At 43.7% G+C, this 19081-nt stretch overlaps 1 protein-coding gene across 6 annotated transcripts in view; it reads right to left on the bottom strand.

Annotated features, from left to right (window-relative positions):
• NUP93 (nucleoporin 93) overlaps nt 1-18834 on the bottom strand; it is a 133145-nt gene extending 114311 nt beyond the window's left edge. Inside the window, exons 1-3 of one of the 6 annotated variants that reach the window (XM_032774037.2) lie at nt 18768-18834; nt 6829-7046; nt 1724-1841 (exon numbers count right to left, since the gene is read on the bottom strand). In XM_032774037.2, coding sequence (XP_032629928.1) covers nt 1724-1841; nt 6829-7007 — 297 coding nt within the window. In that variant the 5' untranslated portion in view covers nt 7008-7046; nt 18768-18834. Of the gene's footprint in view, nt 1-1705; nt 1842-6828; nt 7047-18404; nt 18563-18767 lie in introns of those variants that run through there. The other 5 variants (XM_032774040.2, XM_075073708.1, XM_032774036.2 and 2 more) reach the window with 5 other exon arrangements.
• Between the last annotated feature and the right edge of the window lie 247 nt (nt 18835-19081).

The raw sequence follows: 19081 nt of genomic DNA on the forward strand, positions 1-19081 counted from the left end.
AAATCTTCTGGGGGGAGGGAAGAGGGAGAACAGTAGTAACAGCTAGAGGGTGAGGAGGAACAAAGTATCATATCAACAAGGAATCAGATTATATAGAAATTTGTCTAGAGCTGTTCACACACACAAATACTGCTTTGCAGACGTTAATTTGAGGACATACAAATCACCAGACTGGATCTGACCAGTGGTCCATCTAGCCCACTACCCTGCCTCGGACAGTGGCCAATACCAGCTATTTCAGATAATGTGCAAGAACCCCTGCTGTAGGCAGAGGAGCTAACTTGTCCCCAGAGAAAGTTTCCTTCTAACTCCCTGCAATAACAGGGTGGTCTGCCCTTATATGGGGTTGGGGGCAGCCAGTCCTCTTCAATACTCAGATCCAGCTGAGAAGGGTCAGGTGATTCATATAAGAGGCTCAAAGAGCCCAGCTACGGAGAGCTGTGGGAAACAGCTTAGATCCTGCGTGGTTGACCCTGAAGCAGGAGAGAAATGCACAAAATGAAAAGCTTCTGGGACTCTGTAGCGTGCTTTTATCAGGGGAATAAGCTTTTGTTACTTTACGAGCTTTATACAGTGGAACCCCGACTATCCAATCTATTTGGGACCAGGTCCAGATGAGATCATCAAAAATCTGGCTAAATCGGAAGAATGGCCAACCTGAGCCCCACCACCTGGTTCAGTTAATACGAAGCACCAGATAATGGATGCTTGGATAAATGGGGTTCTACTGCGTTTGAAAAAGAAAACTGTGCCCTGAAAGCCTGGACAGACTTGTGGGGGTAGCTTTAGTCTTTTGTGGGCTAGGAAGACAGGTCAGCAGCCTACAGCTCCAGTAGAGATTGGCCAATATCCTGAACCATGGGGGCTCATACCCCTTCTGGATATCCTTTATTATCTATACACCAGTAGAAGATGAGGATAACCCTCTAAATCATTAAACAATAAGACAGACAAGCTCCATTCAAATCTTCTCAAAACTTACAGATCCACAGCTAACAAGCTCGTAACTGAGTCATTAACCTAGCAGTTTTCTTCTCAGGGCTAGAAACAACAGTACTATTAAAGTTAGTCTAATAACGCAGGCAACTAATACAAGATGAAAAGAAGACCATAACAAAACAAGTCACATTTAAAACCATCGAACTAGTAACCCTTAAGATGCTGGTGACTAGCTATATGCTGTAAAGGTGATTTACAGCAAAAATAGATAATAAACTAAATCAAAACTGATCAAAAGCAGGAAACATGGCATGTAAGCTTAGCAATAGGACAATGTCTCACAATTAAAAGATCCACAATACAGAGCATAAATTTATAAGAAAAAAGGCCACTCGCTCCTCCGATAGCTGGCTTGACTGAGAAAAAAGCTGCCCCCCAAAACCAGTCACTTAAAATTATTGAGTGAATCACCATGAGTTCATCCACCCAAAACACAAGAAAAGTCTAAAAGCTAGAAGGGAGGGATAACCCGCTACAATCCAGGTTTGCAAAACAGACAGAGACCTACCACCTCATCCAAAACCTAACCCCAAAATCTTTCCAGCTAGGTTTTTGACTGCATAGTATTCTTTGCTTTGTGCTTCACCTTGCCAGGAAGCAAAACGCAAGGCAAGAATGCTTCCGCAACTGCCTGTCTTAGAAGAGCTTGGACTAAAAACCACCACAAACATCAGTTATTTGTCGGGAGAGTGTAAATAACCTGTACGTCACAGATTGCTCTTACCTGTATGTCAGTGTCCTTCACAGGCTCAAGGGGCTCAAATGTAGTGACTGCACTAAGACTTTCCAGCCGCTGAGAGATATGGGGTACGTCAAGCCCTCTGGACCCAAGAAGAACAGATCTATATAGGGAAAGAAGAGAAAATTGATATTAAACAGATAAGGCTACTTTTAATATCTCTGGAAAAAACATCTAGAGTTCAAATATTTAGATCAGTGGATGTAGAGAGAAAGAAGGTTCTCTCTTGTTACATCAAACCCTGGACACACATACATGTAAAGCTGTAACATCCAGTATTATCAGCCCTGAAAATATGTGAAAAGAATCTCCCTTGTTAGATTAATGCTATTCTCATTGCCCATTGCAGGAGGGGACAGCTGTCAAATCCTTCCATTCATAAAAATTCTAAAGCACCCTGGTAACTTAGTGCCATTTCCAGAACAGAATACTGCACTCTGATTTAAATGGTGGCTCTGCAGAAGAATACATTGGTCACTCAAAGTTCCAGCATTTTCTTCTATCCAGCCTCTGAGTGGAAAATAATTACTTACCAGTAATTCTGTCTGCCCTGATCATCTCTTTCCCTCTTCGCCCGCCCACATCTTTGCAAATTCCCGTACGCTATACCGCTTCCTACTGAGGAGGAGGCATGCAAATGGCAAAGAGAATCAACCACCCCAGCAAACCACAACCTGATCCGCCCCTTCCCCTTCCTTCTAGAGCTGCCTATGCAATTTGCCTCTAAAATAACATGAGCAATGGATTCATACATGGGGCAGGACAGGAAGGATGTGGAATGTAGGAAAGAGGAGGGGATGAGGACAAAATGGTTGAGACCTGCCCATGTAATCTCCATGCCTGATTCTAATATTGACCAGGAGGGGGAAAAAAAAAAAAAAAAAAAAATCAAGAAAGAGAGAGAGTACAGCAATGGGGAAAGGAACAGAAGTGGGTAGGAGAATGGGCATTAAGACGAAATAATAGTGCCAGTATCAATGAAGCTAACAGTCAGGTAGGCGATACTGGCAGTAGCATGACTGTACCTCAGGTGAGGAATCTGTGCAAAGCCAAGCAGAAACAACTAAGATGTTTGTATACCAATGCAAGGAGTCTGGGTAACAAAACAGAAGAACTAGAATTACTGGTGCAGGAAGTGAAAACAGATATTTTAAGGATAACAGAAAAAATGGTGGAATAGTAGTCAAACCAATCTAACAGCTTTCTTTGACAGGGTAACAAGCCTTGTGGAAAGGGGGGGGAAGTGATAGATGTGGTATATCTTGACTTTAGCAAGGCTTTTGATATTGTCTCGCATGACCTTCTCATAAACAAACTGGGGAAATACAACCTAGATGGAGCTACTATAAGGTGGATGCATAACTGTTTGGAAACCTGTTATCAGTGATTCACAGTCAAGCTGGAAGGGCATAACGAGTGGGGTCTCGCAGGGATCGGATCTGGGTCAAGTTCTGTGCAATATCTTCATCAATGATTTAGATAATGGCATAGAGAGTACACTGATAAACTTTGCGGACAATGCCAAGCAGGGAGGAGTTGCAAGTGGTTTGGAGGATAGGATTAAAATTCAAAATGATCTGGACAAACTGGAGAAATGATCTGAAGTAAACAGGATGAAATTCAATAAGGACAAATGCAAAGTACTCCGCTTAGAAAGAAACAATCATCTGCACACAAACAAAATGGGAAATGACTGCCTAGGAAGGAGTACTGCAGAAAGAAATCTGGGGATCATAGTTGATCATCAGCTAAATAGGAGTCAACAGTGTAACACTGTTGCAAAAAAGCAAACATATTCCAGGATTTATTAGCAGCAGCGTTGTAAGCAAGACACAAGAAGTAATTCTTCCGCTCTACTCCGTGCTAATTAGGCCTCAGCTGGAGTATTGTGTCCAGTTCTGGGCACCACATGACAAATTGGAGAAAGTCCAGAGAAAAGCAACAAAAATCATTAAAGGTCTAGAAAATACAACCTATGAGTAGAGCCCTACCACATTCAGGAGCCATTCTGGTCAATTTCATGGCCCTAGGATTTGAAAAATTGGTAAATTTCATGGTTTCAGATGTTTAAATCTGAAATTTCAGAGTGTTGTAACGATGGGGGTCTCAACCCAAAAGAGGGTTGTGGGAGAAGGGGGGGGGAAATCACAAACCAGTTGTAGGGGAGTCACGGGATTAACACCTTTACTTCTGTGCTGCCTTCAGAGGTGGGCTGCTAGTCCCAGCCAGGCTGGGGAGAGACAGGACTTGCTCTTCCCCTGCATGGCTGCTCTCAGGAGCAGGAGGGGAGTAGGGGTTGGTGGGAATCAGATCCACCTCCAGATGCTCCCCCTGCTGGACTCTGAAGGCAGCACAGAGGTCTTGTCCCTCCCCAGCCTGGCTGGGGCTCGCAGTTAGAAGCCAGCAGCTGGGACACTCCCAGCAGCATGAGGGAGATCAGATTTCACAGGGAAGGGCTTATTTCATGTTACGTTTTTTAAGGCCCTGAAATATAGGTAGGGCCCTACCTATGAGGGAAGATTGAAAAATATTGGGTTTGTTTAGTCAGGAGAAGAGAAGGCAGAGAGGACATGATACCAGTTTTCGAGTACATAAAAAGGTTGTTACAAGGAGAAGGGAGAAAAATTGTTCTCCTTAACCTCTGAGGGTAGGACAAGAAGCAATGGGCTTAAATTGCAGCAAGGGAAGTTCAGACTCAACATTAGGAAAAATCTTCCTGTCAGGGTGGTTAAGCACTGGAATAAATTGCCTAGGCAAGTTGTGAAATCTCCATCATTGGAGATTTATAAGAGCAGGTTACAGAAACACTCGTCAGGGATGGTCTAGATCAGCAGTTCTCAAACTGTGGGTCGAGACCCCATTTGAATGGGGTCACCAGGGCCAGCTTAGATTTGCTGGGGCCCAGGGCCAAAACCAAAGTCTGAGGGCTTCAGCCCTGGGTGGCAGGACTCAGGTTGCAGGCCCCTGCCTGGGGCTGACGCTTCAGCTTTGGCCTCCTGCCCAAAGTGGTAGGGCTTGGGCTTTGGCCCCCCAACCCAGGCAGTGAGGCTCAGGTGGGCTCAAGCTTCAGTCCCCTCTCCTGGGGTTATGAAGTAATTTTTGTTGTCAGAAGGAGGTCGCAGTGCAATGGAGTTTGAAAACCCCTGGTCTAGATAATACTTAGTCCTGCCATGAGCGCAGGGGACTGGACTAGATGATCTCTCGAGGTCCCTTCCAGTCCTATGATTTTATGAACCAAATTACAAGTTGTTTTATCCCACTGTATGTCACACCTCTTTCTCAATCCTTGGGTGGAGCCTGTTATGCCACAATGACATGCCAAGTGGCATAAAGGAAGTGACCTCATTCTCACACTGAAGGTTCAACAATACTTATGCCAAACAAAGCCATAGGCAAGGAAAGGAAATCTCACAGGCAGAGCAGGATGAAAGTGTTGGAATCAGCCACGTGGCTGCTCCACGTTTCTTCTCAATCAAGGCTTCAGCCCACTCCATCCAAGATGCAGACATTCACCTTTCACTCTGACCATTAACCTTACCAGGTAACTGTTTGGCTTTGGGGCATGGCTCTTTAACAGAATCTCTTGACCATCAGAAAAAGTACAACTTAAAATAGACTGTCTGTGAGTCATGCAAAAACAAGGCTTTAGCCTAATGGAGACCCCCTTTGTCCTTTCTAAATAAAAGTTCAGAACCCCCCACTTTCCAGAACACATTTCTGACGGAGAACATCAGTGTAGAAACATGGAATGCAAGGACAGATAGTTCTTAACATGAATGGAGCATTCTCTTAAGTAGACTAGGAAAAATCCTATCAGCTGGCAACTAAGGATAGTCAAAACCCAAAGTAATTCCTTCCTTCCCAGTGCACAAGTTGCTGATCTGACTTACACTTAAAAATCTGGGGTCCACTCACAGATCTCGACATCTAACCTGAGGTGGACAATACCCCCACCCTCCTACCTGAGTTTTACTGCTTCTGAGTTACTGCCTTAGCGGCAGTAGAAATTAAATTATTTGCTCATCCAGCTGACGGTGTTAAATTTCTCCTCCAGCTCCACTCAGCTGTTTACCCCCAGACTCCACATTAGGAAGAGTGCAAACGGCTAACTGCACTGCACTGCACTTGAAGGCACAGCTACAGACTGTGCTATCTGTAAGGGAACTGAGACTAGGTTTCATTTTCAACCTGAAGCCAGAGATGCCAGTCAGCCAACCTATTTGTCTTCTGATAGGGCCCTACATGGTCATACCTAAGCACTTCACAAAAACATTAACCTGTTTATCGTCAAAATTCCCTCGTGATGCAGGGCAGTGTCACTATCCTAATTTTACAGAGGCTCAGAGAGATCAAGTGACTTGTCCATGGTCACACAGGGAGTTGGTTGCAGAACCAGGAACAGAATCCAGATCTCCAGAGTCCCAATCCAACACTTGATCCCCAAGGCCATACTCCCTCCCTATTTTTAAATGTGCAGTTCAGAGCAGGTTGACAGCTTGTCCTCGGGCGATCACAGGTAACCCAACACCCAGGGTGGCATGGGGTTGGGTTTTAGTAACTCATTTAGACTTTGTACAAAAATTTTGAGGCAAACTGTATTCTTTTAATCAGACAGCTAAATTTAAGCTGCAGCAAACACCTTTGCAGAAAGCCTGGTCTGGATTTAAGTCTGGGAAATCCTAACACAGACTAAACATGAAGTAGGTCTTTACAAAGACACAATTATTGACAGTCTTTTCTTTTTTTGGTCTTGATTCCTGGTAGGCAAACACACAAGAGATTTGGGGGGGGACTGAGGGATATCAAGTGACATGTTATAAATGGAGGCACATAAAAGGTAAGAGACCATTGGTGAGACTCAGTCATACCTATCAAATTACCACCATCGAAAGCAGTATTTGTACAGCACAAGTAGGAGGTATGTGTAGATCTTTACTGACACGGGAGTCTCCCTAGCTTCTACCAAAGTAGTTCACAGCTCCATTGTATCTTTAAATACATTAGGTTTTCAGGAGGAATTAAATGAGCTAACAGACTGTTTCTTCGGCATTCCTAGCTCAAAAGAGAGTCTCAAAAACCCAAATACTTACGCCTTGACATCGGCAGTCTCCTGCGACGTGCGGGTCAGAGTCCGAGACCGCAGACGCTCTCCAGCCTGCTGGATCTCCTGGAGGTTGCGTTCTACATGAGGAAGTTCAGAGATGCCCTCTGTCTCAGCTGCAAGCTGTTCTGCTTGCTGGAGAAGTTCTCCAAACCCTTCAGTATCCATGTGTAATGCCAGTTCTATACAAGACACACACAGAAACCCCTAAGGAAAGAGAGAGAGAGACTCGCTTGACAAAACAAGTAAAAGATCCCTCATTGATTCCAGTAACACCTGTTCTCGGGGTGCAGTAACAGAATAATCACACTACAGACCACCCCAAACTGCTGTAAATCTTAAGGATACTTTAAAGTGGTCTCTTAAGACAGGCAATTGCCTAGTAGACATGAGGTTATTCGTGCAGGTTTACAAACTTAGTCTAATGGAGTACCATAGCTAATTCAAATATATGGAGGTAGAAGTGAACAGAAGGTACAACTGCCCAAGTGAAGGATTTCGTATTAATTCGGTCTTGAGTTTAAACTACTTATGTTTCAACCTGCATATATTTTCTTTTTTATTTTAACCTTTCAGGAAAACATATAAAGCCATGCATCACTAATTCCATAGATGGAAGAAATATGAACAGGCTGTTCTATTGTGAAGGGTACATAGTCTTCCCTCAGTGCATATGGGAAACTTTCATTAGTGTTAATAAGAATTACACACATACATTAAAGGTAGAATGGATCATTTGGAGGAAATGGACAGTATAAAGTGTGTCTATAACAAACCTGCTGTTACTGATGGGGTCACTAAAGCATCACATAAATCTGAATTCAGAACTGATTTCTAAAAAGGGCTGGGAATGTACGGATTGATGTGTGAAAGGCCTTTTCTAGTTTCAGCAAGGAAACTCATATTAATGAGAGACAAGAGTTCAAACATCCAAACTTGGGAGCCTAAAATTAGGCTCATGCATCCATTAAATTCACAGTCAAGATAATGGGAGCTGCACATGCACAGCATCTCTGTAAATTCAGGTCACTTATTTCAGTTAACTTTTAGGCACCTAAGTCTGGAAAATTTGACCTCCGCTCCTGGCAAACCTGGAAAGATAGCCCTGTTCAGGATCAGGTAAGACACCAAGACTGAAGCAGCAGAATATTTTTCTGATTCACAGATTGTTCAAGGAGTGCCCAAGGCTGAACGTAAGATAAAGATTGCTCTAGAGAAGTACTCCGACTTTTAAAAATTGCAGCAGCTCAGAGTTCCTGAACTTTAACGTGTTTGACAAGAATTAAATATCAGAACAGCTGCTTTCAACCCAAGATGAAGTAGGGACAGGCACGATAAAGGTGTAACTTGATGTAGCTCTGCAGATATCACCTATAAATGGGATTTATTTTCCATTTAATGCAAGGGATTTATGTGTCTAACTCATTAGCAACAATAAATAATATCCACCTAACCCTCCCATGCAACCAATAAACTTAGAAGTCTGAAGAAAAAAAAAAAAAGGAGTAAAGCAGAAGCTAATTAATGGACTTGTTTCTCCCAGCAGAGAATATGTGGCCACGCTTACATGAAGGCCTGATGACCCAGAACAGGAAGGATGTATTATTTTAAAATGATTTGTAATGATCAGCATTCAGTGAACAAGATTTTCCAATGTGCAGAGTGCTGATGCAAAGTGCAAAGATGACCACGCTACCTGCAGAGGATACTGAAAGTGAAACTGGACCAGTACAAATGCTCATGTGAACCAATGCTGAACATTCAGCATTAGACAAAGTAGAACAACACACAAAAGGTGTCACTCTAATGCAGAATCAGCATCATAATAATCTTCTGGGAACTGACTGATTAGTTCCCATCTCTTTTTTTTTTTTCAAATGAATCAATAATCCTCCAAAACGAGTTACAGCATCCAGACATTTCATATATCTTAACATGATCCTATAAACAACAATAATGGAACCTCCAGAGCATTCCCCACCACCACCCTGCCCCAATCCCATCATTACCCTTACTTGAAAATACTTTTGCAGCATTCCTAGTATAGCAAAAACAAAAATATTTCTGAAATTCTTCTCAGTAAGGGTATGTCTACACTGTAAAATAAAAAAACAAACAAAACAAACGAACAAGGTCTGTTCTTAACCTGGTTAGCAGCTTGATTATAAGCCTATGCTGGAGCTGAATTTGATCTGCTAAACTGAGTTAAAAGCAGAGCTGCCATGCCATCACTACTATTTTAACCTAAGTTTGCTAACGTGGGTTAGCTAACCTGAATTAGGAACACAAGAGTGGCGGTGGTTGTTTTTTTTTGCAGTGTAGACATACAAGTGAGACAAAGAAGTGTTCCTAGAGAGGACACTGGCAAATAAAATGGCACCACATCTTTCACTATGACCCAATTCTCAAAGCATGGATATTGTCCTTTGCAGAGGCCAACTTTCTTTTTGCCATCTTAAAAAAAGTCCTCTAAATAGAGGTCACAAACTTCCAAGAATTATTCTCCTTACACAGAAGCCACAAATCCAGCTGATTCCTGAACTCAAACAGAGGAGAAGACAGGGGAGAAATGCCCTACACTCATATCACCCCTCAAAGCACAGATCCGCAAACTGGGATCCTCCCTAAACCAAATCTGAACTTTGGTGTAACCCCTTGGAATGTCCCCCCTCTCCAAATCATCTCCTTTATCCAGGATTTTAAAATGTCCCTACACAGAAGAGAAGTTAGCACCCCTTCTTTCTTTCTTTCTAAGTAATGGGAGGAGACAAACTACGGTCTATGGCATTAACTGTGATCCTTTAAACTGTAGGCATTTTCCTTCTATAAAATAGCCTCGTTTTCACACTGGACTCATTTGCCTGTTTGTTGTTCAAATAAGCAAATAAAATTACCTCTCATTACTCTCTTGCAACATATTAGTGTTAAACATCTCAGCATCCCCAAAAGAGACTGAACTTCTTACAAAATGTTCCCTTGAGCAGACGCATTTGTATTTCTTTTACTGTAGTTTCAGTTGTTCAAGAGATATTTGATTAGCACAGTCAGATCACAATTAAGTAATTTATACCTATAAAGGAGGGAGGAATGATCAAAGCAGCAAAAAAAAGGGAGCATATGAGCCTTTCAACCAGGTAGGAGGGAAGGGCTAAAAACTACCTCCTGCCCTATCGTCCAGTACATCCAAATAGGCAACCACCTTCTGTGATGTTGAATATATCCAGTACATCATGGCAATCACATGATTTCCATCGATCATCAGTCTAAGGTGAAATCATCATGAACTGACAAGGAGGGTAAGAAGAGAGTGAGGGAGTGCACAAGTAAAAGGTAACATTTTAGCTCTGAAAAATATATTTTAAAAATCCTCTGCTTAAGACATACAGTGCAACAGAAAAGAAATCCAAGAATTCGAATGGAATGGATTTTATATTTACTAGGCATCCAGTTTCATCACTGTGGCTAAGCACCACTGTTACTAGTGCTAAAAGAACTATTTAGCACTATCTGGGTAGGAGTTTGCTTAAAAGTATTATGTTTAGTGATTCAGACACATGCAGTTAATAAAAAAAAAAAAAAAAAAGAATCCAAGAACATTTCATACTATTATTTTGCACAGACACCACAACACAAACTAATAGCCTGCTTCCAGACATTAGGGCCCATGTAAACATTCTCCACCCACTGCTGGCTAGCTACCAAACTGTGTGGGGGTACGGGTGACAATCAGGTTTATGCTGGCCAACAAACCAGACTGGATAGTTTGTACTGGATTTGTTAGATAAGATTAGCAGGCCAGTGGAAGAAAGGCAATTTCATGCCCTGCAATGCAGTATAGGACATCTTTTCAGTGTTTACTTGTGAACTGTTTCCCTTTGGCACAGATCTGTGCTCGGCTGCCAGAAGCAGCCTCTGTTAGCAGACAGTGACCAGAATAACCACACTCCCATACAGTTAAGACTGCTAATGTCAGTTTCTGAGGGAGCAGCATGTGTGGCGCTGACTGCAAGAATAGCACAGAATTTAGTTTGATCTGATTTGATCCGGTCCACTTCCCTTTTTCATTAACTGCCTAGATAAAAAGCCAGCAGCATAAGCAGGAGCTAACTTCTCAGAGAGCACTGAAACCAAAAGCATGAAGAGTCAGTGCAGTGTAAAACAGCTCCCAAACCTGCACTTTTAGCCACAGACTCAGTATCAACATCATGCAGGGTTTGTTCCATAAATTTTCAGAATGGGACCATTTCAACAAACTCTGTGAAAAAAGAGATCAGTTTAGGTAAATCTGGAATAAACAGGAGTTATATTACCCACACACACTAAACTAACTGTGGTTATAATAAATCTGTGGTAATGACAACTCACTACTCATCTAGAGAATGATCAGCAAATGGCTTTTTTCCTAACAACAACATTAAAATGGTTAGACAGAACAGCAGCACAAAGAAGATAGTCTTTACACTGACAGAATTTACTGCATTCAAGAGACTGCAGTCTGACTCTTAATGCTGCTGTTCAAGATGGGAACTGCTACTACAATAAGGAGCGGAATGATGGCAGATTTAAATGTCTGGCTGGGGAAAGAGCAACAACTGACACCTAAGGGAAAGAAAATGCAGACAGAAGAAATTAAACTAACTTCTGTGAAGCCAGATCGACCGTGGGCTAAAAGCCAGGATAGGCACAGCTCTTCTGGAAAACAACATCACTAGATGATGCTGCATTAAACTACTATCCCATGTCCAATAAAACTCAAATTTTAACATTTCTCTAACATTCTGAAACCAAAAATAAACTCCAAAGATTGTATTAGTTGACTGAATTTAAGCCTAAAGGAGCCCATAAGAGATAATGACTGGTTTGCTAACTCCACACAGAGTATTTTCAATGATGGTTTGCTATTAAAAAATGAAGTCTCCTCAAGAAGATGGATACCGTGTCTTATGAAGAATGTTGTAATTACTGTATTCCAAATATAGCCACGCTGAATATTTTATTGAACTGGCTTTAAAAAGATTTAAAAGTTTAAATATTCAAATGTGTGAACAGTGTCTGTTATCTTTCAAATACTGAAAGGCTTATGTCATCTAATTAATTAGCTTTGAGTAATATGGGCCAAAAAATTAAATTCCCTTATTACTGGAAAAGGTTCTTAAACAGATAAATGTAACAGATAAAGCACAAGTACCTTACTCTTGAGTTGGATATTAAAACTCAGAGTTTGAAAACCAGTCATCAACATGGCTGACCTGCAAGAAACTTTCACTGGAGAACAGAGGACTATAAGCCATTAAAGTTCATACTTCTATTTTAAAAAAAAAAATCTAGCAAAGATATTCTTTCAAATATGATGTGAACATGAATAAATTTAATGCTGATCTAGTTCCCACAAGACAGTTTCAGCTACTGCCGGCTCTGAGAGCTCAGCAATGTGAAATCGACATGTCTGGGTCAGTTTCAGGGCTTCTACTCAGAATCCAAACAGTGGGGAAAGAGACAAAAATCAGGTCAATTTCACACTGGTCCTAAAAAAGCTATCAGCAGCAGAGTTAGGAATTAGAGATAATCATGTGGGGAAAGAAGATATAAAAAAACTCCACAAGGATGAGAATGGGGCAGAGTTGCAGAGTCCTCTTTCCCTTGCAGCAGTCAGGACTCTGAAAGTACAAGCGAGGGGGTAGAAAGGACCTTCCGACCTGGACTCAGGACAGTACATTGGCAGGAATTCTAACACCCTCTCCTCACAGCTGGAACTTCCCACTCTACCCTCTTTATCTTCTATGCTAGCCTATGGATAGGAAGTGCCTGGTAAATACTTCAAGTCGGTTGGCAGGAAGGAGGGTAAAAAATAAAACAAAAAAAGAACCCCAGATTTTCAACATCTACCAGAATTTCTTGCATTACTGTTTCTACATACAAACAATCTAGAACCTGAAAGCTGCAAGCTAAAATCATGAGTGGTATAGAGAAAGTAAATAAGAGAATGTTATTTACTCCTCATAATACAAGAACAAGGGGCCACCAAATGAAGTTAATAGGTAGCAGGTTTAAAACAAACACAAGTAAGTATTTTTTCCATGCAACACACTGTCAACCTCTCAAACTCCTTGCCAGAGGGTGATGTGAAGGCCAGTGCTATAATGGGGTTCAAAAGGGAGCTAGATAGAGTCATGGAGGATATGTCCACCAATAGCTATTAGCCAGGACGGGCAGGAATGGTGTCTCTAGCCTCTATTTGCCAGAAGCTGGGACTGGGCGACAGGGGATGGATCACTTGACGATAACCTCTCTGTTCATTCCCTTTGGGGCACCTGCCATTGGCCACTGTCAGAGGACAGGATACTGGGCTTGATGGACCTTTGGTCTGACGCATTATGGCCGTTCTTATCTGTAAAATAACCTTGTTTAGTAATTTTGATTACCAGTCTATTTTTATGCTTTGCATATTTTGATATACAATGGGTTTTCTATATAAATGTTCATATTATGGTTTTCCCTGCTTCCTTTTGTTTTCCCTTAAGCAGACAATTTTTCCCCAGCATCTATAATTTGTTTTTGAAAGCTGAAGGAGAATCCAAAAGATCATATGTAAAAACCCCATTCTGCAGGCTTCAAGCATTTTGCATGAGTACAAATTGCAGGTCAGAGCCTGAAACTAAACAGAGTTCCAAATGTGTTTTGAAGTAAAGCGCCTTGAAATTAGAGTACAACAAATGGAAATGGTCTGCCGAAACCACAAGTCAGCTGGGTATTTTCAGCCAAAGGAACTCCCCCTCTCCCATGAATTAAAAACATGACAGATATCCAGTTTGAGAACATTTCCAAGTACTGATCACATCAGGATGAAGTGAGATACCACACGGTAGATAAAAAAATAAATGTCATCTAAGAACATAGGAACTGCCATACCAGATCAGATCAATGATTCATCTAGTCCAATATCCTGTATCCAACAGTGGTCAATACCAAATGCTTCAAATGAGGGCAAAAATATCTGTAACGTGCACCTTTTTCAGTTTCTAAAAGTTACCAGTTAGGATTAAGAACATCTGGGCCAAAAACTATCTATTTTAACTGTGGATATATATTTATCCATATAAAAGTCTAATCTTCCAATGACTGCTACTAAGCTCTTGGTTTCATTGATTTTCTGTAGCCATGAGTTCCATAGGTCAATTATGCACTGCATAAAATAATTTCCTTCCATCAGTTTCAAACGTGTTGCCTTTCAGTTTCATTTAATACTCCCTTGTTCTTGTATTATGAGAAAGGGTAAGTAAGTGCACCCGACTTACGTTCTCTCTACCCTTCATTATTTAATTTAGGATCCAGCAATGTGTCTGAGTATTTCAAATTATTCCTTTCAACGTGTATTACCTTGCATTTGTCAACATTGACTTTCATCTGCCATCTAACTTTGAAGTTCCTCACAGACTTCCCTAGTCTTAGCTATCCTAAATAACTGCGACATCTGTCAATGTTGCAACCTCATCATTCACCCTCTTTTCCAATTCCTCAATAAATATATTAAATGGTACCTGATCCTAGCACAGGTCGTTGGGACACCCCACCATTAACCTTTGCTACATGGAAAATTGATTACATCAAGTATTTAATTTTGTTTCTGAAAAACCTTGGAGGAGATCAAAACTCTCTCCACTCTCTGAACTGACAGAGGGTACTACAAGGAAGATTTAGAAACCACTGTGACATTACCTCTGTTGGAAAGTCAGGCAGTAGAAACTCACATTCTATACTCTTGGGGGAATTTTGCACCAATCATTAAAAATTCTGCACATATTTTAAAATTCTGCAAAATTCTGCATATTTTATTTGTCAAAATAACACAATATAATCACACTCCCATTGTCAGCCCCAGCTATCTGGGCTCAAAGCGGGAGCTCCAACTGCTAGGGGTTCAGAGCGGGAGCCCCAGCCGCCTGCGAAAGACACAGGTGGATGCGCTGGGGAGAATTCACAAATTCTGTGTGAAAAAAGAAAATTCTACAGGGAACATTAATTCTGCGCAAATTCTGCATTGCATAGTGGTGCAGAAAACCAGCAGGAGTAATTCTACCATGATGACTGAACCAGGAGGGAAGCAGGCTCAGTCACAACAGAGCAGAACCTCAGGGTGACTTATAAAACTACAACATGCCTAAGGAGGGGACTTAAAAATTCTGTCCTCTTCTCCCCCAGGTATAAGAGGAGGACAATGTCATGCCATGCTGGGCACCCATCATTCCACATTAGCAGCTGTCTAGACAGCAATTCTTACCGCACCACGAGTTCATGTTTTAACACAAGAGCTCTCCAACTATGTTATAAGAGTTTTTGCCTTGCCTGTGTAGATGGGACCAAACAATGGGTATGGCTACACTTGCAGCTGTACAGCACTGGGAGTTAAACTTATCTTCGTACAGCTGAGTAGGGAAAGCGCTGCAGTTTGGCCACATTGACAGTTACCAGCGCACTGTCAGGGCCACATTTGCAGCATCTGTAGCGGCATTGGGAGCGGTGCATTACGGGCAGCTATCTCAGCGTTCAAGTGGCTGCAACGTGCTTTTCAAAAGGGGGGGGTGGAGTGTGACAGAGAGCATGGGGGAGAAAGAGCGTGGATTTTTGGCGCCGACACTGTGTCAGCTCTCTGCCTTGCAAGTTCCGACTCCCTACCTCACCCCCTTTCTCTCACTCACTGAAAGCAAACAGCAGCTCTTTTTTTCCTCACAGACCAGAAAAGCAGCCTCGCAGAAACGGACACACACCCCCCTCCAGCCGCGGGCTGCTTCTCTCCTCAAGCCCCCTCTCTTCAAGCAAACTTTAGCTGTGGGTGTTCCAAAGGGAGCCCCCCTGCCTCTGCTCATTCACAGCAAACAGGAGCTATGTTTGTTTTTTTGATAAGCAGCTCCAGAGCCCGGAGTTCATAACAAAACGAAGAGCGGAACCTTTACTTAAAAGGATAATGGGAAGCTTCCTGAGGTCAATCACAGCGTACTAAGATTATTCCCTGTTTACACTGGCACCCCAGCGCTGCAGGAGCAGCACTATACTCTTTATTCCTCTCGGGGAGGTGGAGTACAAGCAGCTCTGTAGCCACAGAGATACAGCACTGTATGTGCCTTGCCAGTGTGGACTGGGAGTGAGTTACAGCTCTAATAAGCCACCACCAGCGCTGTAACTCTCAAATGTAGCCAAGGCCAATGTTATAATCATGTTATCGCTCTTGCTGCAGCCTTTTAAAGATGAGAGCTATAACATGGAGAGGATCCTATTTAGAAAGATTCAGCAAAGCTAGTGGCCCAATTGGCTGGCCACTCCTGAGAAGTGGCCAAGTACCACCAGCTGTTGAAAAGTCATATCCCAACCCGCTGGAAAGAAAACAGAAGCCGGAAGCAGAAGATACAGAGAAAAATAAGGGAGACCAAACAAACTGATCATATTATTTTTTTTTAATTTTACATAAAAACCCTGCACCTGGGATATTTTTCTTGTAACATTTATTTTCCCCCGTATCCTTTCTGTACTGATAGGTCATCGAACCAAAGAACAACGGAAGTAAGTGGGAAATCATTGGTAGGAAACAATAGCGTCTGTCAAGCCATATGGAGCCAAAAGCCACAGTTTGGGCAGGTATGTCTCACATGGACAACCTGAAGCTGTAAAGTCAACTCTGCTTCTCACTAGGACTCTACTAATTTCACAACTGTGAAAAACGTGTCATAGACGACAAAATAAGCACTTCCCCGAGAAATCTGATCTCCCCCTTGCTGCTAGGAGCACCCCTGCCAGGGGTTTCCTAGCTGCGAGCCCCCACCAGGCTGGGGAGGGACAAGACTTGTCCTTCACCTGCAGTGGGGCAAGGAGGAGGTTAGACTCACCTCTGGATACTTTTTGGGTTGGGACCCAACACCAAGAAATTTCAAATGTAAACACCTGAAAATGTGAAAGGGATGAATTTTAAATCCCTCTGGCCATGAAATTGATCAAAATGGATTGTGAATTTGGTAGGACTCTACTTATCACTATAGTCTGCTTTTGCCTGAAAAAAAGCTGAATCTTAGATGTTACTTTCATTTAGGTTTTTATTTCAGGACTCAGTCTAGGCATCCAAAGAGAGTTGCCCTGTACACAGTAAGCATCAAAAAGACTATTTGCTAAAGTACAATTTACCAGATACTGTACACAAATCCCATTTCTGCTGTTCCAAATGTCTCTCTAACAGAGCACACTGAATTTAAAAATGTTACTTGGCAACTATCACGTCACGTGACCTGAACACTGCATTCTCACCAGAGCTTACATGTTAAGGCAGCGATAGAATGGGGCAGTCACTGGATGTGATATCACCAAAGAACAATTACATGTTCATCAGGGTACATTCTTGCCTCCGAGTCAGTAACGAACCAAATATTCTCACATGGTGTTATAGGAAAATGGGCAGCTGATAACAGTGTTTCAGAAGGGATTTTAAACAGAGATCTCGGGCATTTGTGATAATTAAAGATCTCATATCACTTTTCACAAGAGGAGTCCAATTCAGACTATTAGAGTCAGAGTTCAAGGCCAGAAGGAACCATCAGATCATCCAGGTAGACCTGTTGTCCATCGCAGGCCGCCTCCCCCCATCCCCACACACTAAATCCAACAACCAAAATTACAACAAAGTATTGCAGCCCACAAGTGACAAGACCGTTATGTGTCTCAGGCAGAGAATAGCAGGACCCAAGTGCACCAATGCCCGAGGCCTCCACAACAGGAGGGAAATGATTAAGTGAGTTATACCCAGATACACCTGACAAGTGACCCCATGCCTCACACTGCAGAGGCAAAAAAACCACCCAACTCACTGACAGTTTGAGCTGGGGGGAAATTCCTTCCCTCACCCCCACATATGGTGATGTGTGACCCTCCCCATGTGGGCAAGAACCAGCCAACCAAGCACCTGAGACAGAATGCTCAGTGCCACCTCAGATTCTACCTACTTAAATTCCCAAACAGAGTTTCAATTAGATGCAATACTGTTTCTGCACATCCTGGCCTAAGTGGCTACATAGCATTGCGCTACAGTATTAAGGAAATACCACGATGAACCATCCCAGAGAGGGCTGCAGTCAGTAGCGGATGAAGGAATCCATGTGTATTGCTTGCATAAAAATGCATAAAGTAATTTGGGCAGGAATCTCTAAGGAGACTAGGGAACTCTGGCACCCGACTCCTACTGAATTTGGGTGCTTAACTCCCTTAGCCTCCTTTGAAAAATCTCAGACCTGAGAATCTTCCAGGATGAAGGGTACTAGATACATGCCCAACTATGTTAAAGTTCATTCATCTGACAGGAGAAAATAACTACCACCACAACGCAGAAGAAGTCAAACCTCCTTGGGCAGACACCCCCTTAGACTGGACATGTGTGGAGAGGGCCGGCAGGGCTGGTGGTGGGATGGAGAAGACTCGCCAGAGAAGCCCGACGATTAACGGTATCTGGCACTGACACCGTAGTTACTCGCTGGCCACCTCAAAGCACTTCACAACGCTGCTCCCCCCACACACACACACACATTTTACCCGTGGGGAAACTGAGGCATAGAAAGGTTAAGCAACGTCCCCAAGGCCAGGCAGGGCTGAGAGAGGCTCCAGCCACTAGACGCGGCTGCCTCCCCTGGCACAGTCCCCGGGCGCTCAAGGGCAGCCGGCTTTGCCCAGGGGCGGGCCCCTCGCCAGGCCTGCACCGCACGTGGGGCGGGCCGGGCCGCTACACCGGCCTCGCCGCCAGAGGGCGCCCTGGGCTGCGCCGCAGCCACCCCAGGGGGAGCCGTGCGCGCCGCCCTCCCCCCGCACAGCTCAGCGGGGACCCTGAGCGTGGGGGGCGGGGGGAGCTCGCGGAGGAGCACAGGACGCCCCTGCGCGCCGGCCCAGGCCCGCTCCTACCTGCCGCCTCCTTCCACCGCGGCACTGGCTCCTCCGCGCCGCGCCCGCTGATTGGAGGAGCCGCCGATCTCCCAGCGGCCCCCGCGCCAGCGCCGTCCGCTCAAAACTTTATTGAGACGCGTGGAGAGGGACACGGGCAGGGGGCGGGGCAGGGTGTCCCCTGCCCGTGAAGGCGGCCGGGGATCCCCCCAAGGAACTAGGTGGGGTGGGCCGGGCTGGAGAGACCCCGGGGCAGAGCCCAGGGGGGGCCGTTGGGAGCCTCTGGCCTACTCCCTGCCCCAACTGCAGCCCGGGGCACCAGGTCGCTGGTGGGG

This window comes from Chelonoidis abingdonii, chromosome 19 (genome assembly GCF_003597395.2).
Source record: "Chelonoidis abingdonii isolate Lonesome George chromosome 19, CheloAbing_2.0, whole genome shotgun sequence".
Lineage (NCBI taxonomy): Eukaryota > Metazoa > Chordata > Testudines > Testudinidae > Chelonoidis > Chelonoidis abingdonii.